Source organism: Ictalurus furcatus, chromosome 6 (genome assembly GCF_023375685.1).
Source record: "Ictalurus furcatus strain D&B chromosome 6, Billie_1.0, whole genome shotgun sequence".
Lineage (NCBI taxonomy): Eukaryota > Metazoa > Chordata > Actinopteri > Siluriformes > Ictaluridae > Ictalurus > Ictalurus furcatus.
This window is the reverse complement of record NC_071260.1, coordinates 18588196-18607560: the sequence shown is the minus strand read 5'-3', so window position 1 is coordinate 18607560 and position 19365 is coordinate 18588196. Positions and strand designations below refer to the sequence as shown.

Genomic DNA, 19365 nt, shown 5'->3' with positions numbered 1-19365 from the left:
AGTGTTTCTCTCTCTCTCTCTCTCTCTCTCTCTCTCTCTCTCTCTCTGTGTCACTCTCTCTACTATCTCTCTCTCTCTCTCTCGCTCTCTCTCTCAAACTATCTCACTGTCAGTCTCTCTGTCTCTCTGTTTCTGTTGCTCTCACAGTCCCTCTGTCTCTCTCCTGGTCTGTATTTTTTCCCTCTCTCTCTGTCTCTCTCTCTCTCTCTCTCTCTCATTACTGTCTCTCTGTTTCACTTTGTTTTTGCATTATTGGCATGATAAATATTACCATTTGTATTGCCAAAGCTTGGATACAGACTTTGTGAACAAATCGGAAAATAAGTACAGAAGTATATAGATAGAAACAAATGTACATACATTCAACAACAAAAAAAAGCTCAGAAACTCAGAACCCAGAGAATAGAAACATAATACAAAGCAGAATTGTGTGTGTTCACACCTGTGTGCACACGTGTGTATGTTCTATTGATATATATATATGTGTGTGTGTGTGTGTGTGTGTATGTATGTATATATATATATATATGTATGTATATATATATATATATATATATATATATATATATATATATATATATATATATATATATATATATATATATATATATATATATAATATTCCACCAAGACTTGGTTGCAGAAGAAGTCCTAGAAGATTCTACAGGGCTACCATAGTCACCTGACTTAACTAACCCTAACCACATCGAAAATCTCTAGCGGGATTTGAAGAAGGCGGTTGCAGCAAACAAACCCAAGTATATTACTGAACTGGAGGCCATTACTCATGAGAAATGGGCTAAGATTCCTCAGGAATGCTGCCAGAAGCTACGCATCTCATTTGCAGCAGGTCATAACAGCAAAAGGGTGCTCTACTAAGTACTAAAGATGCTTGCCATGAAGGGGTTGAATAATTTTGAAACTGGAGACGTCATTATAAGTTACGTTTTCAGTTGAATTTGTACATTTTGACAATAAACCTGATTTGCAATAGGGGTTGAATCATTTTGATTGCAACTGTGTGTGTGTGTGTGTGTGTGTGTGTGTGTGTGTATCCATCCATCTTCTATACCACTTAATCCTTTTCAGGGTCACGGGGAAACCTGGAGCCTATCCCAGGGAGCATGGGGCACAAGGCGGGGTACACCCTGGACAGGGTGCCGAACCATCGCAGGGCACAATCACATACACACTCACACACCCATTCATACACTACGGACACTTTGGACATGCCAATCAGCCTACCATTCATGTCTTTGTACTGGGGGAGGAAACTGGAGTACCCAGAGGAAACCCCCACAGCACGGGGGAGAACATGCAAACTCTGCACACACAGGGCCACGAATCGAACCCCCGACCCTGGAGGTGTGAGGCGAACATGCTAACCACTAGCCACCATGCGCCCTATATATGTGTGTGTGTGTGTGTAATATATATATATATATATATATATATATATATATATATATATATATATATATATATATATATATATATATATATATATATATATATATATATAATATGACGTCGTCACTCACTGTCCCTCACCTGGTGGCAAATGTGTGTGTGTGTCTGTGCTGCTGCTAGTGTGCAGCTCCCTTTGTGCTCCCCTAATAAGTGGGGCAGTTTGTCTGGGTCAGAGAGGCAATTAAAATTGAGGATGATTTTGTTCATTTTGGTGAAGAACAGTTCAGTTCGAATGTAGTTATATTTAGCACATTCACTGAGGAAGTGCAGCTCTGTCTTGATTTTATTTAGTGTGCTCTGTTGGCACAGTCGCTTCTCTCGAGGCAGCCAAGGCTGTCTGTGTCGGCTCACCTCTATGGCCAGCCGATGCTCGCTGAGTCTGTACTTCATCAAGGTGTTTCTCAGTTTTGAATCTGTCACCGTGTTCAGATAATCTGCCACAGTGTACTGTGTGTACAGGGCCAGATAACACTGCATCTTACTCTGGAGTTTAGTTTGGTTTTCCAAGTAGGTCAAATAGTTTACTTTCAGTGTTTGGGTAATCTGGTTCATTCTAATTGGGCTTGCAAAATTCTTCTGTTCCTGAGTCTTTACTTTGTTAGGGTGTGTTAGAGGTGTGTTAGGGGTGTGTTAGAGGTGTGTTAGGGGTGTGTTAGGGGTGTGTTAGAGGTGTGTTAGAGGTGTGTTAGGGTGTGTTAGAAGTGTGTTAGAGGTGTGTGATGGTGGTGTGTTAGTGTGTGATGGTGGTGTGTTAGTGTGTGATGGTGGTTTGTTAGTGTGTGTTAGTGGGGTTGTAGTACAGTGACTCAGAAGTCAGGACTAGTTGGATGAGGGATGAGTCTCTCTGTCTCTCTCCTCATCTTTGTCTTTCTGTCCTTGCTATCTCTCCCTCTGTGTCTCTGTCTGTCCTTCTCTTTCTCTCTCTCTCTCTCTCATGTCTTCATCACAGTAGCACTCTAGATGTAAACAGATATTGGCACTGTTCGACTCCATGCTGAAGTGATGATTTCTCCATGTTCTGTCTCTCTCCCGCTCTCTCTTTCTCTGTAGCGTTTTGAGCTGATGGACGGAAAGAAGCTGCCGTCTCCCCGTGCTGTGGTACATGTGGAGCAAGGGCACACAAGAGAAGCATCAGTTACCCTCAGCATTGCTGACAAAATCACTTCCTTCCAGGTCAGCTTTCAACAAAATTCTTCTTGATGCATTTCAGTAAATGACTGTGAAAACAGAAAAGAAGCTTTAGGTAAGTTCCCCTTGCTCCCTTAATTCAAGACTAACTCAACACTAGCACAAGCCTGAGCATGCGATCAGTAAAGATACGTTATAAGCCTCTAGCAAGGGATCGAGATGTGATTCACATAGATATGATTGTAAGAGAACAATACTTCAAGCTTTTCATTTTGTCTGTAATGGGACCGCTATAGGTTCCAGCAGGATCACGCCCCCCCCGGTCACCCGACAGCAGTCCGTCTTTCATCAGCACCTCCACCCACTCTCGCCTGCTAGCTGAGATGATGCAGTCTCACCTCGTCAAAGACATGTGTCTCATCGGAGCCAAGGTACACAAGCAGCTTCCTGAACCACAGCAGACAGGGTTACACACATCAACAGAGCGGATTAACTACAGAGTTGACATGTGTAACTACAAGAACAATAAAGAGAACCGTATCCTAGCAGCCTATTAAAATGATCAGATAGGTTCCTCATGCCCTGTTGAGTTTGCTTTGTGGAGTGTGTCTCTAAATCACTTCGTTTCACTAGTGTCTGATTCGTGTGATTAGCTCAAGCTGATTGATAAACATGTATACATATATACCCATATGCTTTTCTTTTGTATCTTTACAGGGTTGTGGCAAATCTGTGATTGCCAAAGAGTTTGCTGAAATGCTTGGGTATAGTATCGAGCCAATCATGCTCTATCAGGTACAGTGGAAATAGTTTATCTACACATACTGTATTTGAAGAAGCACAGCTTTTTTTTCTGTGAACCCATAATGGGCGGCTGTGGCTCAGGTGATAGAGCGGGTCGTCCACTAATCGTAGGGTTGGCGGTTCGATTCCCGGCCCGCATGACTCCACATGCCGAAGTGTCCTTGGGCAAGACACTGAACCCCAAGTTGCTCCCGATGGCAAGTTAGCGCCTTGCATGGTGTGTTAGTGTGTGTGTGAATGGGTGAATGAGACACAGTGTAAAGCGCTTTGGATAAATGCGCTATATAAGTGCAGACCATTTTCCATTTACTATGATCTACAGTTAAGGTTCTTTGTGCAGTTGATTTCCATATAAAGAACTCTCCATTGCGTATTATATTAAAATATATATCAACAACATATGCTTAATCCTGCCTGACGCTAAAGTTTAAATCGGATTACTGTAATGTGTTCCAGACTTTTAAGTCATTTTTGTTTCTAGTTCGGAATGCAGCAGCACACATCCTTATGAGGGAAAGAATCATAGAGCACAACACCCCAGCCTTATTCAAGCCATATTAGCTGTGTATGAAGCTCAGTACTGACTACAATGTCCTGCTTGTGAGGGTTAAAGCTCTGAACGGTTTGTATTCCAAAAGATTGGCACATAGACAGATAGGATGATGAATAACCTTTAGAGGTCAGGTGGAAAATTGCTTTGAATTTTGGACATTGCTGGCATGTAGAGCTTCTCCTCAGAGTTTATGGATGAGTATTTGTGTTACTGGCACATGAGCTGCAGCTGTAGACAGAGCTGTTTACTCAGAAATGTTTGTATATGCTGGACAGACCAAAGCGCTGGCTCAGAGAGCAGCCCACTGAGCCTCAGCACAGTCCTGCCAGAGGTCGTGCACTCTGAGGTCATCCATCCCAGCCATCCAACTCTGTCCACCAATTAAACTGGAGGAAGGACAGTGAGACCCTCTGATTGGTTGATTCTGACTTTGGCATTTCCATAGACTCGTGCAAGAGATTTCAGGGAAGATTTAAAAAAAAAATTATTTACAGACACAAAAACATCCCTAAATATCTACATTTAAAAGATCAGGAGTCTTTTCTATTTTGAGCCCTGAATCTTGGACTGTCTGTTATCTTCTCTGAATAATATTCAGTTCAAGAAACAGAGCTGTTGTTTCTTATAATGTTGTCTCAGAGCTGTTGTTTCATATAATACAGCACTACTTCAACACCTAATCGGATTATGTAAACAGGAGGGGGAAAAACTCGGGGCACAAGGCAGGGGACACCCTGGACATGGTATCAACCCATCACAGGGCACAATCGCATATACACTCACACACCCATTCACAAACTATGGACCATTTGGAAATGGCAATCAGCCTACATTTCAGGTTTTTGGACTGGGGGAGGAAACCAGAGTACCCGGCGGAAACCCCCGAAGCACGGGGAGAACATGCAAGCTCTGCGCACGCAGGAGGTGGGAATTGAACCCCGGTTTTTAATTCTTACAAACTGACGGGAAGCAGCTGGTGTGATGTTAAAATTTTGTACTTAAAATGTATTAATAGTTTATTTTGAACAAATGTATAATTATTAGTTATAAAAGTTTTGATACAACTCTATGTTGCAGGCAGTTTATGAGTAAACCTGCATATTATACATGTCGTGTATCGTAGAAAGGCCTTCGAGAATCGTGATATGATATTTCTGTCATATTGCTTACTGTGACTAGGCAGTGCTTGTTTTGATTTAAAACACTGAGTTCAATCATAATTACATGTTATGCAATTTCATCAAGTTGTTTTTGGACCATTTATCAACTCAAGACTCAAATCCTCAGCATTCTTAGTCCTTGATCTTGGAAAGCGTACCATCTCCTTTGAAAGATGCTATGTGTAATTTAACACATCGCCCACACACACAAAAAACACCCACAAACCCTCTCTCTCTCTCTAAAGAGCGTGTGAATATATCACTTTGTTGTGTTAAAGCCAGTCGCACAGGCTAAGAGAAGCAGAGGGTAAGCACTATTGCCATAGGTAGTAAATGTCTGGTGCCCGCGTGTGTACGCGTATGTGTGCGGTTAAGTGAGTCTGTGTGTAAAGCTGTGGAATGCTGGGAATTTGTTGGCTCAGTCTGAAGCAAGCAGGAAAAGGAAGCAGCCTGTGCATCATGCTGTGGATATTTTTAGCTAGTGCAGGTCAGGGGTCCCAGCGTCCGGGGAAAGAAAGGAATTTTTCTGCTATAATTCATCACATAAACCGTTGCGTCTTTTCTCATTTCTCGTTTCTCGTTTCCATAGCGCCCCATTAGTCCCTTTTCACATGTAGTGATTTAGCCTGCAGTATGAAGCTGAAATAGTGTTTGTACATACTAATCCCCATGGCAATGTGCTGTAATTTGCCGCCTTGTGTGACCTTTTACACATAAAAAAAGTTTTTATATTTACCTGGTAGCATTAATGTGAGATGTATAACATTATGTAACTGAGCTTTTTGTTATTTCCTGAATTTTCCGAATTTTCCTAGGAAAGACATACTAGGAGGCACTACATTCTTTTTCTCTCTTAATATATGTTCTTTATTCAGTGCTGTGAAAAAGTATTTGATTTCTTCTGTTTTGTGTATATCTCATACTAAATAGTTTTACATCTTCAAATGAAGTACAACATAAAACAAAGGCAACCTGAGTAACACACAGTACAGTTTTTAAATTATAGTGTTATTTATTGAAGCAAAAAAGTTATCCAATACCATCTGGTCCTGTATGAAAGTGTATTTGCCCTTGTAGTTACTAATTCCCCAAATCTTAAAAGGTCTTACCCAGTAACACGCTATGCCAAAACTGAAAGAAATTCCAGAAATTATGAGGTAGAAGGCGTTGAAATGCATCAGTCTGGGAAGGGTTATAAAGCTAGTTCAAAGTCTCTGGGACTCCAAAGAACCACATCAAGAGCCATTATCTCCAAATGGAAAAACTCAGCACAGTAGTGAACCTTCCCAGAAGTGGCCGACCTTCCAAAATTCCTCCAAGAGCACAGCAACGACTCATCCAGGAAGTCACAAAAGAGCCACGGACAACATCAAAGGACCTACAGATCTCTCTTGCATCAATAAAGGTCACTGTTCATGACTCCACTATTAGAAAGACTCTGGGCAAAAATGGCATCCATGGAAGCGTGGTGAGGTGAAAACCACTGCTAACCAAGAAGAACATTAAGGCTTGTCTGAATTTTGCCAAAACACACCGTGATGATTCTCAAACCTTTTGGGAGAATGTTCTGTGTCGATTGATGAGTCGAAAGTGTTTGGAAGACGGGTCCCTTTACATCTGGCGTAAACCAAACACAGAATTCCACAAAAAGAACATCATCCCTACGGTCAAGCATGGTGGTGGCAGTGTGATGGTGTGGGGATGCTTTGCTGCTTCAGGGCCTGGGCAACTTGCAATAATTGAGGGAAACATGAAGTCTGCTCTCTACCAGAAAATCCTAAAGTAGAATGTCCAGTATTCAGTCCGTAAGTTGAAACTCAAGCGCAACTGGATTAATCGGCAAAACAATGTTCCAAATCCTAGGAGAAAATCCTAGTCTTAGAAGTAAATGAAAGACTGATCTCCAGTTATCGGAAGAGTTTGGTTGCAGTTATTGCTGCTAAAGGTGGCACAAACAGATTTTAAGTTTATCACTTCTATGTTTTGACTGTCAATTGTTAAATTAACAACAAAATGGCAAATTATTACTGATAATTTTGAGCTTTTAGTGCTGTACGATATTGGTGGAAAATAGCACAAAGGGTTCTTTTCTCCCTTATTCTTTAAAGCAGCTTGGTTTTGCTGCACACATGGTTTCACTCATCAAATGTGCATGTGTCTGTGTGGCAGGATATGACAGCGCGGGATCTGCTCCAGCAGCGTTACACGCTGCCTAATGGTGACACGGCCTGGAGGGCTTCTCCGCTTGTCAGTGCAGCTCAGGAGGGCAAGCTGGTGCTGCTGGACGGAATCCATCGGGTTAACCTGGGAACTCTGGCTGTGCTGTCCAGGCAAGCCCAATATGCGCTTATTAGTTTATTTATTGCTTTTTGATCAGCAAAGAAAAAAAATCCAGATAGAGGTGGTGCTGTGACTGAAATGTGTATGATCTCCCTGCAGGCTGCTGCATGACCGAGAGCTGGCTCTATATGATGGAACTCGGCTACTGAGGTGGGACCGTTACCTCGCCATGAAAGAAGAGCTCGAGCTCACTGATCGTGAGCTGCAGGAGAGGTATCTCAATCCACATCCTAGCCCGACATGCCTGTGATGCCTTACAGTGTTACTACAGACATGCGCGATTCTGACGAAAACACTTATGATTTGCAATCAGATTTCATTTCAAACGAATGGAGGCCAACACACGTTATTGGTTTTCAGTCGGATCTGCAGATGATATTCAGTGCTGCTTGTAGGAGGAAGGTGTGAACTCTGCAGTTCTGTGTTCCACTGCTTCTCTACCTGACAGACAGTCATACATGCTTACATGCTTACATGCTTCCTTCCAATGGGAACAACAGCCTGTGTTAACGCATGTGATGATGTCAGTGGCAAGGTGTTATGAGGAAATGAGTCACTCTCTCGCTCTCTCTCTCTCTCTCTCTCTCTCTCTCTCTCTCTCGTGCACTTTCTCTCACACTCGCTCTGTCTCTCTCTCTTTCTCTTTCTCTGTGTGTGTGTGTGTGTGTGTGTGTGTGTGTGTGAGCGAGAGAGAGAGAGAGAGAGAGGGAGACTTTGGTTTAAGGCTGTTAATTTGCTCATGGAAGCTTATACTAATTAACACTTCCAAGAGTGCTTAACTTTGAATGAGATTCTTATTTGATACCTTTTGAAAACTGTAGACTTCTCTTAGGTGACATACATTAGATTCCTGTGTTTTCCTTTCAAAATAGCATGACAATGTAAAATGTATTTGAAGTATGATATTCATTCACTCAGCCAGTCAAAAACACCTGGAGTTTCTTATAATGTTTTATTTCACTTTATACTACAGCACTATTGAATTCTCGAACCCGATTAGACAAAAGGTGTTGATTAAATTCTTATAACAGTAGCTCGGACTCAAACCTCACATTTAGATTAACGCACTCATTCTAATACCTTATTGTTTCTATAGCAACAGTACATGCACAAGGCTGGATTTTCCACATAATCTAACCCTTCTAATAAATGGTTCAAAAAAGAGTAGTTATTTAAGGAAGATGTATAACTGCTGCTATTCTGAAGACATTTATTTAATATGTATCCGTCCGTACAGGATATCGCTGAGGTTTTTTTTTTTTTTATTGATTGTTGGTGAATCTTTTTTCTAAATTTGCGCTGCAGTTTGCGGAGAGTTCTGTGATTTTTTGGGGGCAGAAAACTACTCGAATTGGTGAAATCTTTTTGCACGGTCTTTCACAGTGATGTTTGTTGGTAAGTGAGACCTTTTAGCTGTACTTATGTTTGACGCACGTGAATCGAAGAGGGCTTTGTGATGACGTCACATTACTCGTCTTGGCCCAGATCTGCGGTCATTCTGAAAAATTGCAAGCTCCTCAGAATATTGCAGAGATTGCTTGATTTTGCGTTAATTTCTGTAATCGTGAAAATCCTTGTGGGACTGATTTATGGAAGGAGTTTTGAAGGTATCTGTAAGTTTTCCACCACAGGAAAGTCTTCAGGACAGTGCACTTCCAGTAAAATGACAATCTGCAAACTTCAAGAGAAAGAATAAAATGAAGTTGGTGAAAGAACAGCGGTTTATAGCTGTTATCACTCGAGTGATAACCGGAACTATTTTGTCTTGCGGATATTACACAACAACAGATTTAACTGTAAACAGTTAAAAGTATGGCATGTCTATCTTTAATTAATTAAAAAGTATGATTGTGGAAAAATTGCAGTGGTATAAGAGGAATAAAACACAATAGAAAATTCCCCATTTTGGGATGCTAACAGCTTCATGACAGGCCACATTACATCACCCCATCTTTGATTATTTTACTATAACAGTATAACCGGTTGTGCTTTAGTCCTATATAATCACTTTTTTGCCACAGACCAAACAAATGATAAAGAATAGCAGTTAAATAAGGACAGCTTAAATCGTTATGATCAGGTCGTTCTTGGATCCTAATGAGGCTCCAAATGAGTGCATTATTAAAGACCGATACACTTGAAGGGTAAACCTGTTAAGCCTATTTATAAAAGCCTCATAAAGTTTGCTAGTATTGACCATGAAACATAAATATGTGATGTGCTACACAGTGATAAAGATCCAGTGAGGTTGGATCTAGATTGTTAATTTCTATCATTTCTCAATTAGTAATAAACCTTTCTCAATTCACTTAACGTTATTCCTCCTTGGATAGATTTTTCAAATTTCAGAGCATTTAAAATAGTTAATTGGCAGTGTAGTGCTTGTGTATGTAGTTTATTTTGATCAGGATCCTTTTTTTTTTTTTCTCCATTTCTGTCACGGTTGCATGTTTTATTTCTTCTGAAGCACCGAGCACATAGACCAGAGTGCGTTTGAGTTGTCCTGACAGCTCAGAGTTGCCTGAAAGGACAGAGCCATGTCTGAGGTGTTGATTAACTCCTGTTGACATCACCCTCATAGAGAGCGTCTGTCTCTGACCAGCAATTAAATACACATCCACTTTAAGAATGGTTGTTTTTCAGGCCTGGGCTTTAAATGAAAGTCAGGACTTGGTGTCTGGGTAAAGCACGGCTCTCGACGAGATGCATTTCATTCCATGACAATGGGCGCTTTCATCTCCCGCCACAATAACAGGAAGCTTCCCACCAGAAAGGCGAGCTTATTTTATACTGAGGGTTGAGTTTATAGGGGTGTCATGGGTGGCGAGTTATTTGTGTCTGTTTTTACTTCAGATATGAAATATAAAATGGTTCAGAAGTGCAGCACCTGGTTTAATGGGGAGTTAATGACCTGCTGGTGGAGTGCTACTGTTTTATGCTTTAATCGCCACATTGTTGTGTTCATTAGATAAAATAATAATAATTGTGATGCAACACGACTCATTGATAAATAGATTGATAAACTTTCCCGCAATGCTATTTTGAATGCTACGTTATCATATTGGACAATTGTTTGAACAAATTGCTTTCGTTATTATTATTCAGTCGACTTTTTACTGCGTGGACTGAACAGAAATGGAGGTTCTCTATATCAAACAATTCAAAATGTTTATATGATTTGACTTTTGGCCTATTAGAAAGACTTATCTTCATGTTATTATTTAAAAAAAAAAAATCTGATGTTAATATGGGCTTATCACAGTTCCGTAGTTACTGCGACGTCTCCACATTTCATCACTGCGGGAAGGCTGTAAACCTTCAGCCCCCAGACTCGGCACTGGATATGTTCTGCTGCTGGAACTTCACCTAGACGGGCAGGAAGGATGTTTGCGGTGGGCCGTCTGAGGCTGAAATAAAGCCTGTTCCTCTTCCTGTCTTTCGAGTCGGCATCCCAGACTCTACTTCATGTGGTTCCAGTGCTGCTCTTAATTAACACGTACACGTGCGCTCTCTCACAAACACACACACACATATCACTCCTTAGAGCCTGGTTAATGAATGAACCTACCATGCTGGGCTGTCTAGCCAGACAGAGAGGCAGAGAGAAGACTGACCTAATGCCATGCTTCAGATTAAAAGAACACACTGAAGGCTCCCAGATCCCTCAGCTTACAGTGCCTCAAGCCCGTGTTAGATTTATTATACCGAGTTAGTTCCATTATTTGTGATTAAAGTAATTTCACTTATCTGAAATCTTTCATTCCGGAGATTAGAGAAAGGTTTCGAGATTAGGTTTAGAGAAATCTGCTCCTCGGTGCTTCATCATTTTTGACATTCGTGTTAGTGCTGCACCTGTGTGTTGCCATTGCAACACAGCAAAATGTGCAGGAAACGCAATTAGGACCAGTCTCAGGCATGAGGGGATAGTATGGCGTTGCTAGGCAACAGGAGGCGATTGTCACATCGGCGATGATATAATAGTGAGGAGTTTTGTGTCTCACTTTCTTTCCGCCCCCTACCTCTGTCACTTGCAGTTTCCGTGTATTACATGCAGGACCCTCCTCTGTTTATAAATAGACGAAGCTGTCCAATGCGATTACGAGGAAATGTGAGTCCACCAGGAGTAGTATTGTCAGCTGCAAACACTCAGCTATGACAAAGAAATACTTTACATGGACATGTACTTGTTCTTGTTTCTTTGATGCCTGCAGACATCAAAGCCGAATGTCAGCCTTTAGGAACACTAAAGCACTAGTGTTTGATTATTAGCCTGACTGAATCTCAGAATAAAGTACTAAATTCAGCTGTTCAACTGTTCAACTAAATTCAACTAGGCACTGTGTTTGCTCAACACATCTGGTGAAAAATTGTGGTGCTATACACCCTGCCTAGAACTGTTTTGTGTGTGTGTGTGTGTGTTTTAACATAACTTGGCCAAGTTTGCACTTGGATATCTGTGTGATTTTACTACAATTAAAACACGGCACATAAATTATTGGCAAATGTGCCATACAGGAACAAGTTTGGACCCCTTAGTTCCACTGAAGAGATATCTTAATGCTATAGTTAAAGTTACTTTCTAGACCATTCTCTGCTTCCACCTTTGCAGCAACAGTTTGGGGAACGCCCACAAATGGATGTGAAGGTCAGGTGTCCACATACTTTTGGCCATACAGTGTATTTTATGAGTCATGTCTGTCAAAAGTCACCCTCCAAATTCTTGGAACAGACACAGGTACATGACCAGGGTTTGAATAATTCTGGATTTGCATTTGTAACCATACTGAGCCATATAGTTACTGGTGAGAGCCATTTTAGAGACATGCAGGAATACGGTGCAGTATGTTTAGAGACCTGCAGGAGTATGGTGCAGTATGTTTAGAGACATGCAGGAATACGGTGTAGTATGTTTAAAGACATGCAGGAGTACGGTGCAGTATGTTTAAAGACATGCAGGAATACGGTGCAGTATGTTTAGAGACATGCAGGAGTACGGTGCAGTATGTTTAGAGACATGCAGGAATACGGTGCAGTATGTTTAGAGACATGCAGGAATACGGTGCAGTATGTTTAGAGACATGCAGGACTACGGTGCAGTATGTTTAGAGACATGCAGGAGTACGGTGCAGTATGTTTAGAGACATGCAGGAATACGGTGCAGTATGTTTAGAGACATGCAGGAATACGGTGCAGTATGATGTGAGATGTATGTCTGGCACATTCACTGACTGAATTTGAAACCTGTGTATAATTCATATTGTGTCTTAATTGCCTAAGAATGACTACATCATCCTTTTGCTGCTTTCCTTCTACACACAGGCGTATCTTTCCCATCCATCCTTCATTCCGGGTTATCGCTTTGGCTGAGCCACCAGTGGCAGGCAGCAGTTCTCAGCAATGGCTCAGCCCTGAGCTCCTCACCATGTTCTTCTTCCATTCAGTCAGACCTCTTGCAAAGGTGGAGGAGGCGGCAGTTATCCATGGAATGGTCTGTATACAGTCGCTGACTCTATAAGCAATGTCAAATTCAACATTGTATTGTATTTGATTACAGAGAAATGTTCCAAATTCATGTTTATTTTTCAGCTTTGTTTTCCACATTCACCCTCACTCTGGGACTCCTCCCACCATGTCTTTATTCTGAACACCCATTCATTCAGCCTTTGCCAAGGTTTGCCAATGTGTAGAGCATGCAGAACGGCGCTTGCTCTATTTCCATAGCGTTATTTTACTGCCAAAAGTCCAAATTTAATTCCTTCTGCTGTCATTCATTTCTTTTGGTTTTAAACCAAATTCACTTCCACGCTCAATCTGTTATACTTGGGCACGGATTTGCTTTGCTGACACAAGATTACACTGATTTTGTCCAGGATTACACCGCTCTTGTGTAAATCTTACATGCTTAAATTCATTCTGTTTGCCTTTTTTATGCTTTTGCTGGTAGATTTACTTCTTCATGCTTTAGTCAAGTTTTCACGATACTTTACTGTCATCCAGTAAAACAGAACGGGCTTCCAGTTTTAACTACTTAAATGGTTACTGAGTGGAATTGCGCCCAAATTAAATTGTTGCACTGTCATATATTTCTTGCAGACTCCGAATGTTCCAAAAGAAGCCGTGGAACAGTTGCTGCATTTGACCCACAGTCTGAGAAGCACCAACGACCCAACTGTAAGATGCTATACAGTATCTCCCAATAATCACAAACAGAATCTTTGTCATGTGTGAGATGTGCAAGGAATTTCTTTTGGTGCAGTGTCACATCGATTAAATACATTATAATACAACATAATACAATGAAAGTAAAACACAATAATCAATGTAAGTGTAATACAATAATAATAATTCAAGTATAAGTACAATTATGTACAATACAGAATAGTGCCACACAAATACTGCCAGTGGTGAAAAGGTATGTAAATAATGCAGAGGTACGTATATCAGGTAAGAACTGGATAATTACAAAAATTGTGGAGGAAAAGAAACACTACTGCCCATGATTGAATCTTGACCGTAACTTATTTTACTGCTAGGGTATCGGTCCGTCTACACTGTGGCATTTCTGTATGTATTTCTGTGTTCTATCCAGGCCCAGTCTTTGGCTTCTTCATTGTCCACTAGGCAGCTGTTGAGAATTTGTCGCCGTCTGGCTCAGTATCCTGAAGAAAGCATCGGTCATGCTGTGAATAAAGCCTGCTTGTCTAGGTAGCATTCATATCTCACATAATCACATATTTATATTGGTTTTTTAAATATGTACATGTGTAACTATGTGTATTAACATAAAAACATTCAACAACTGAGACATAAACTGAACAAGTTTCACAGACATTTGATGAACAGAAATGGAATAATGAGTCCCTGAACAAAAGGGGGGGTCAATATTAAAAGTAACAGTCAGTATGTGGTGTCCTCCAGCTGCTTTAAGTACTACAGTGCATCTCATCCTCGTGGACTGTACCAGATTGGTCAGTTCTTGCTGTGAGATGTTACTCCACTCTTCCACCAAGGCATTTACAAGTTCTCCATCACGTCTGGGGGGACACATGGTTACGTGTAATTTTCCACTGCAAGGACGATCAGATGTCCTTCCTGTCTCCCTGTAGCACTGTCTTAGGCGTCTTACATTACAGACATTGCAGGTTATTGCTCTGGCCACATCTGCAGTCCTCATGCCTCCCTGCAGCAGGCCTATGGCATGTTCACGCAGGTGAGAAGGAACCCTAGACATCTTCTGGTGTTTTTCAGAGTCAGTAGAAAGGTCTCTTTAGTGTCCTAACTTATTGTAACTGTGACCTTAATTGCCTAGCGCCTGCAAACTGTTAGTGTCTTAAAGACTGTTCCACAGGTGCATGTGCAATAATTGTTTATGGTTCATTGAACAAGCATGAAAAACCTCATTTAAACCCTTTCCAATAAAGATCTGTAAAGCTTATTTGGATTTTTACAAAAATTATCTTTAAAATGCAGTCTTCTGAAAAGGGGACGTTTCTGTTTTTGCTGAGTATATTTATAATATGCCCCCATGTACCCACAAATACCCACCATCAGTATAGGTGTGTAGTAGCTACCTGAAGCCATGCAGGTATAGAAGAATAGGAAACATTCAAATCATACATATTAAACTATTTTCAAAGCTTATTTGAGACTCTTTTTTTTTTTGCCCTACGTAGGTTCCTCCCTAGCTTGGCACACTCTTCTCTGCAGAAAAACCTGGCGAATTGTTCGATAGAGGAGCGGACTGATCCAGTGAAAAATAGAGAGCTAAAGCAAGACACCACCTGTGAGTTACACTGTACATGGCACACTAGTGATTGATCATCTTTATTTATTATAACTATCATTCTAGTTATAATAGCATAATAATAATAATGATGATAATAATAATAGCGTCTATAGCATTCTTTTAGCTAATTGAACTCTCTCCGCAAGAAATAGCTCAGGCTGTTTGATTATAAATGCCTTATGTACTGCCAAAAAAAGCATAGATTGTAGAAAAAGATTGTATTGTATGTGATAGGCTGTCAAATTGCATCAGAATTTAAATTATGTAAAAGACAATATGTTTGAAATTGCTCACTCATTCACTGTTTTCTATGTAGGCTTAACAGAGTATATAAACTACTATTTTGGGGGCAGTATAAGAGACACCAGACTGAATTTAGATAAGACTAACTAGTGAGTGCTCCATGATTGTGATCATAAACTATTTGAACATTACCTAGCAACCTGACATCACAAAAATACCTAAAAATATATTTATATATATATATATATATATATATATATATATATATATATATATATATATGTGTGTGTGTGTGTGTGTGTGTGTGTATGTATATGTGTGTGTATGTATATGTGTGTGTGTATATATATATATATATATATATATATACACACACACACACATACCCACTGGCTTAATTGCTTTTAAGCTTTTTTTTATTACGGTGATATACAAATGATAAATTTCAATCTAGATTGAAATCTAGCTCTTTATTGTAATGATGTACAGACAGCATTTCAAAATTCTTATAAAATGGCCCAAATAGTGCACTGTAAAGTAAATAGGGAATTAATACAGACATAGCATTAGTCTTGGAAAAAGTCAGCAATCTTTTTTTTTTTTTTTTTTTTTTTTTTTAACTGTTTTTATTTTTTTCATTTAAACCTCTCAAAGTTTAGGATGACTCCCAAATAGTATCCAATTCATTATACATCCTCACTGCATAGGGTATACCATGATTGTATTTGCGATTTAGCCACAGAAAAAGAGCAACTGCAAGTGCCTTTTGGAAATTATTAACTGCTAGCATGTTTAAAATTAAGTAAAAACATTTTTTTCAAAGTTGATATGAAAACAAATCTATGACTTATAATTAAAATTAAGTATATTTATTCAGACACCTTAAGCAACTAACAAATGCTTGTTTTTTCTAGACTTTAGGTGACTAAAAAGAAAACACTATGGTCTATTAAATTATTATTATTATTATTATTTGCCTTACAATATGTAAATGTAATAAATATGTGAACATTAAAAGTCGTTCTGACGGCCTTAGTAAGGGATGAAGACAGATGGCAATTCTGAGCGCTGAGCTAAAAGGTCATCATATCCGTTGAATGTGTGCCCTGCAATGGATTGGCACCATGTCCAGGGTGCACCCCACCTTGTGCCCGATGCTCCCTGGGATAGGCTCCAGGTTACCCGTGACCCTGAAAGGAGTAAGCGGTAGAAGATGGATGGATGGATGGACCTGTTGAATGAGCAGTGTTGTTGTTTTTTTCTCTCTCGAATCTTGTCTCCCTTGCCTACTGTGCTCGCGATCTTATTTTCCTCAAGGTCTCCCTTTCCCACTTCCTTTTTTTCATCATTTCGCTCTCTCTCTCTCTCTCTCTCTCACTCCATTCATCTCCATCTTTTTGTTAATGCCAGGCACAATTAGAGACGGAGTTCTCACCATAGGCAAGGTCTCCGCCCCTGTCTATAGCCCTGATGAGAAGATGAAGGTCCCCGATGTACTTTTTTATGAGAACACTCAGGTGAGCGTGTCAGCACACCGTTGCCAGTGTACAGCATTACCCTCTTGTGCTGCAGCTCACTAACAACAGGCCTTAAGACACCTTACTGTCTTTATAACCTATTATTATCCCAGTAAACTTCAGGTATTGAAATGATTAGCTGGTTGTCAAGATTAATGCTGCACTCGGGGTAAATCCTTCTGTTCTTTCTGCTACTAAGTGACAATTAAGCAGCAACAAGGTGCTTGGGAATATTACTCTGTGATGAATTGCCTGTTAATCAATAGGCGCTTGTCTAGATAATTTTTTTAAAGGTATATTAGATGATTAATTGCTTTCGTACATAGCACCTTTTTTAAAAAAAAAAACTGAGGTGCTGTTTTTATGACTGATAATAAAGAGGCCGAGTGTGCTTGTGCAAACTATGCATCACAATTACAAACAATTACACAAGTTCTTTCTAATGTAAAACAAGCCTTGCCCGTATTGCCAAGCTATATATGATCACAAAATTGGATATGCTGCATGGAATTTTCTCAGTATCTTTGCGTTTGCGCTTTAATAATGCCACCCTGTAAGTGTGCCAGGCCATCCTCGTGAGGGGGGAGAAAAAAAAAACTCTGACCTGACCTAGATACTCCCTCTCCCTTTCTGAGAACGCTCCCCTGCTGTGCTGTTAGAGGACAAGGAAAAGGCAGATGGGGAAAAAGTTCCTCCCTGTCCCACTTCTGAATGGCCTGCTTTTTGTCTTTCGAGCATGCTCAGGAGAGGAGTAGAGCCCACCACTGAGACTAAAATGAGGACATGTCGCTTAGATATGGCAGCCTCTGCGTCCTGCATGTGTTGAAAGCTAACTTTGGCTTCACAGAACATCAGTGCACTGTTTGCACATGTTGTAGCCTTGTAAAAAATAACACTGCTTTAGGGTTATCTAAAAATACAGACAGCTCTATACAGTATCCAACACTCTCAAAAAAAACAAAAGGTGGTAATAAATTATTCTTTTCCTGGGATAATACCCTCAAGGGTACACCTTTTGTACCTTTACTATGTCTATTTTATTTAGAAAGCTGCTTATAGTGTGCCTTTCCTCTAGAAAGTAATTGCAGTCTTTTTATGTAGCATAAATCAGAGGTTCTCTTACTTTTTCGCATCCAGGGACCCCTTCCAGAGTAAAAAAAATAAAAATGTCCAAGGACCCCTTTATGATTACGTTGCAGATTCAGTTTTAAGAAAAGGGCGAATATGTGCCATATTATTCCTGAATTTTCCAGTATTCCAGATTTAGATTTTGATACAGTGTGGATCATCTTAACAACACTTACTAGTTTTGTTGTAGTTAAAGTTAACATTGGTAGTAATTGATAAAGTTGATACTAATTGACCACCACCAACAAATCACAGGTTATTTTTCAGACATTTCTTTGAAAGCATTTAATTCAGTATATTAATGAATTGTTTAGTAACTACAGTGAGATTTGTCAATAGAAAGCAATCTCAATATAGTTGAATCGTATTGCATTGTATCGGAGCTGTCGGAGACTTCTGTGTAACGTCCTTCTCACTGCAGCACATGATGGTTATGGAGGACATGCTGAAGGACTTCTTGTTGGGGGAACACCTGCTGCTGGTGGGCAATCAGGTAAATAATAGGCATAATAAAATGAATCCATATAAACACTTTCATAGTCTCGTAATATCGTCCACACTGAAATGAGTGATGATGGTCCGATAGTCAGAGGTGTTCAGTGAGCTGCTCCCTAACAGTGGAACATTGAGAGTTTATTAGCACAGTCCTGGGAGGAGTGTGACTTTGAGTCATGAGGCCAAGTTGTGGTTTTTAAATGTAGAGCAAAGGTCTAAACACTAAGGGACGGTGTGAAGTTAAGAACTAGAACTCATCATGCCCTACAGTGAGCGGACACTCGCCCACTCCCTATTATAGTTGACTTCCCTGTCCCTGGAGGGAGCGCTCTGACTCCGGATGCAAGGAGTGGCATGATCACAGCCGACACAATGCTCCCCGGCTTGCTAGATAGACTCTCACACATTTGTAAATTAAAGCTGATCCTAACAGATTTTTATTATTTTTTTCCTGTATCTACGATATTAGGATTGTTTGAAAGTCTGCGTATGACTGTTCTCGTATTCATAGCTGACTACAAAGTGTGTCTACTGTACGGTTTTGTGTCATAGCCGTTACGTTTGCTCTCTCTTGTTGACAGGGTGTGGGGAAAAACAAAATTGTGGACAGATTCCTGCATCTAATGAACAGACCCAGAGAATATTTGCAACTTCACAGGTGCAGTAAATCTGTTCTATATGCAAAACCTTGTGTCAGCAGTAGTTTCCTTAACTTCCTTTTAATTCCACTTCCAGTACTAA

The 19365-nt window shown here is 40.2% G+C and overlaps 1 protein-coding gene across 1 annotated transcript in view; it reads left to right on the top strand.

Moving 5' to 3' along the window:
* The window catches only part of vwa8 (von Willebrand factor A domain containing 8), a 74908-nt gene that overhangs the window by 9245 nt on the left and 46298 nt on the right, over window positions 1–19365 (top strand). The window contains exons 10-21 of the mRNA XM_053626887.1: window positions 2521–2643; window positions 2895–3029; window positions 3316–3393; window positions 7285–7445; window positions 7555–7668; window positions 12775–12943; window positions 13549–13626; window positions 14045–14160; window positions 15129–15238; window positions 16895–17001; window positions 18551–18622; window positions 19206–19282. Of these exons, the coding sequence (XP_053482862.1) occupies window positions 2521–2643; window positions 2895–3029; window positions 3316–3393; window positions 7285–7445; window positions 7555–7668; window positions 12775–12943; window positions 13549–13626; window positions 14045–14160; window positions 15129–15238; window positions 16895–17001; window positions 18551–18622; window positions 19206–19282 (1340 nt within the window). The remainder of the gene's footprint in view (window positions 1–2520; window positions 2644–2894; window positions 3030–3315; window positions 3394–7284; window positions 7446–7554; window positions 7669–12774; window positions 12944–13548; window positions 13627–14044; window positions 14161–15128; window positions 15239–16894; window positions 17002–18550; window positions 18623–19205; window positions 19283–19365) is intronic.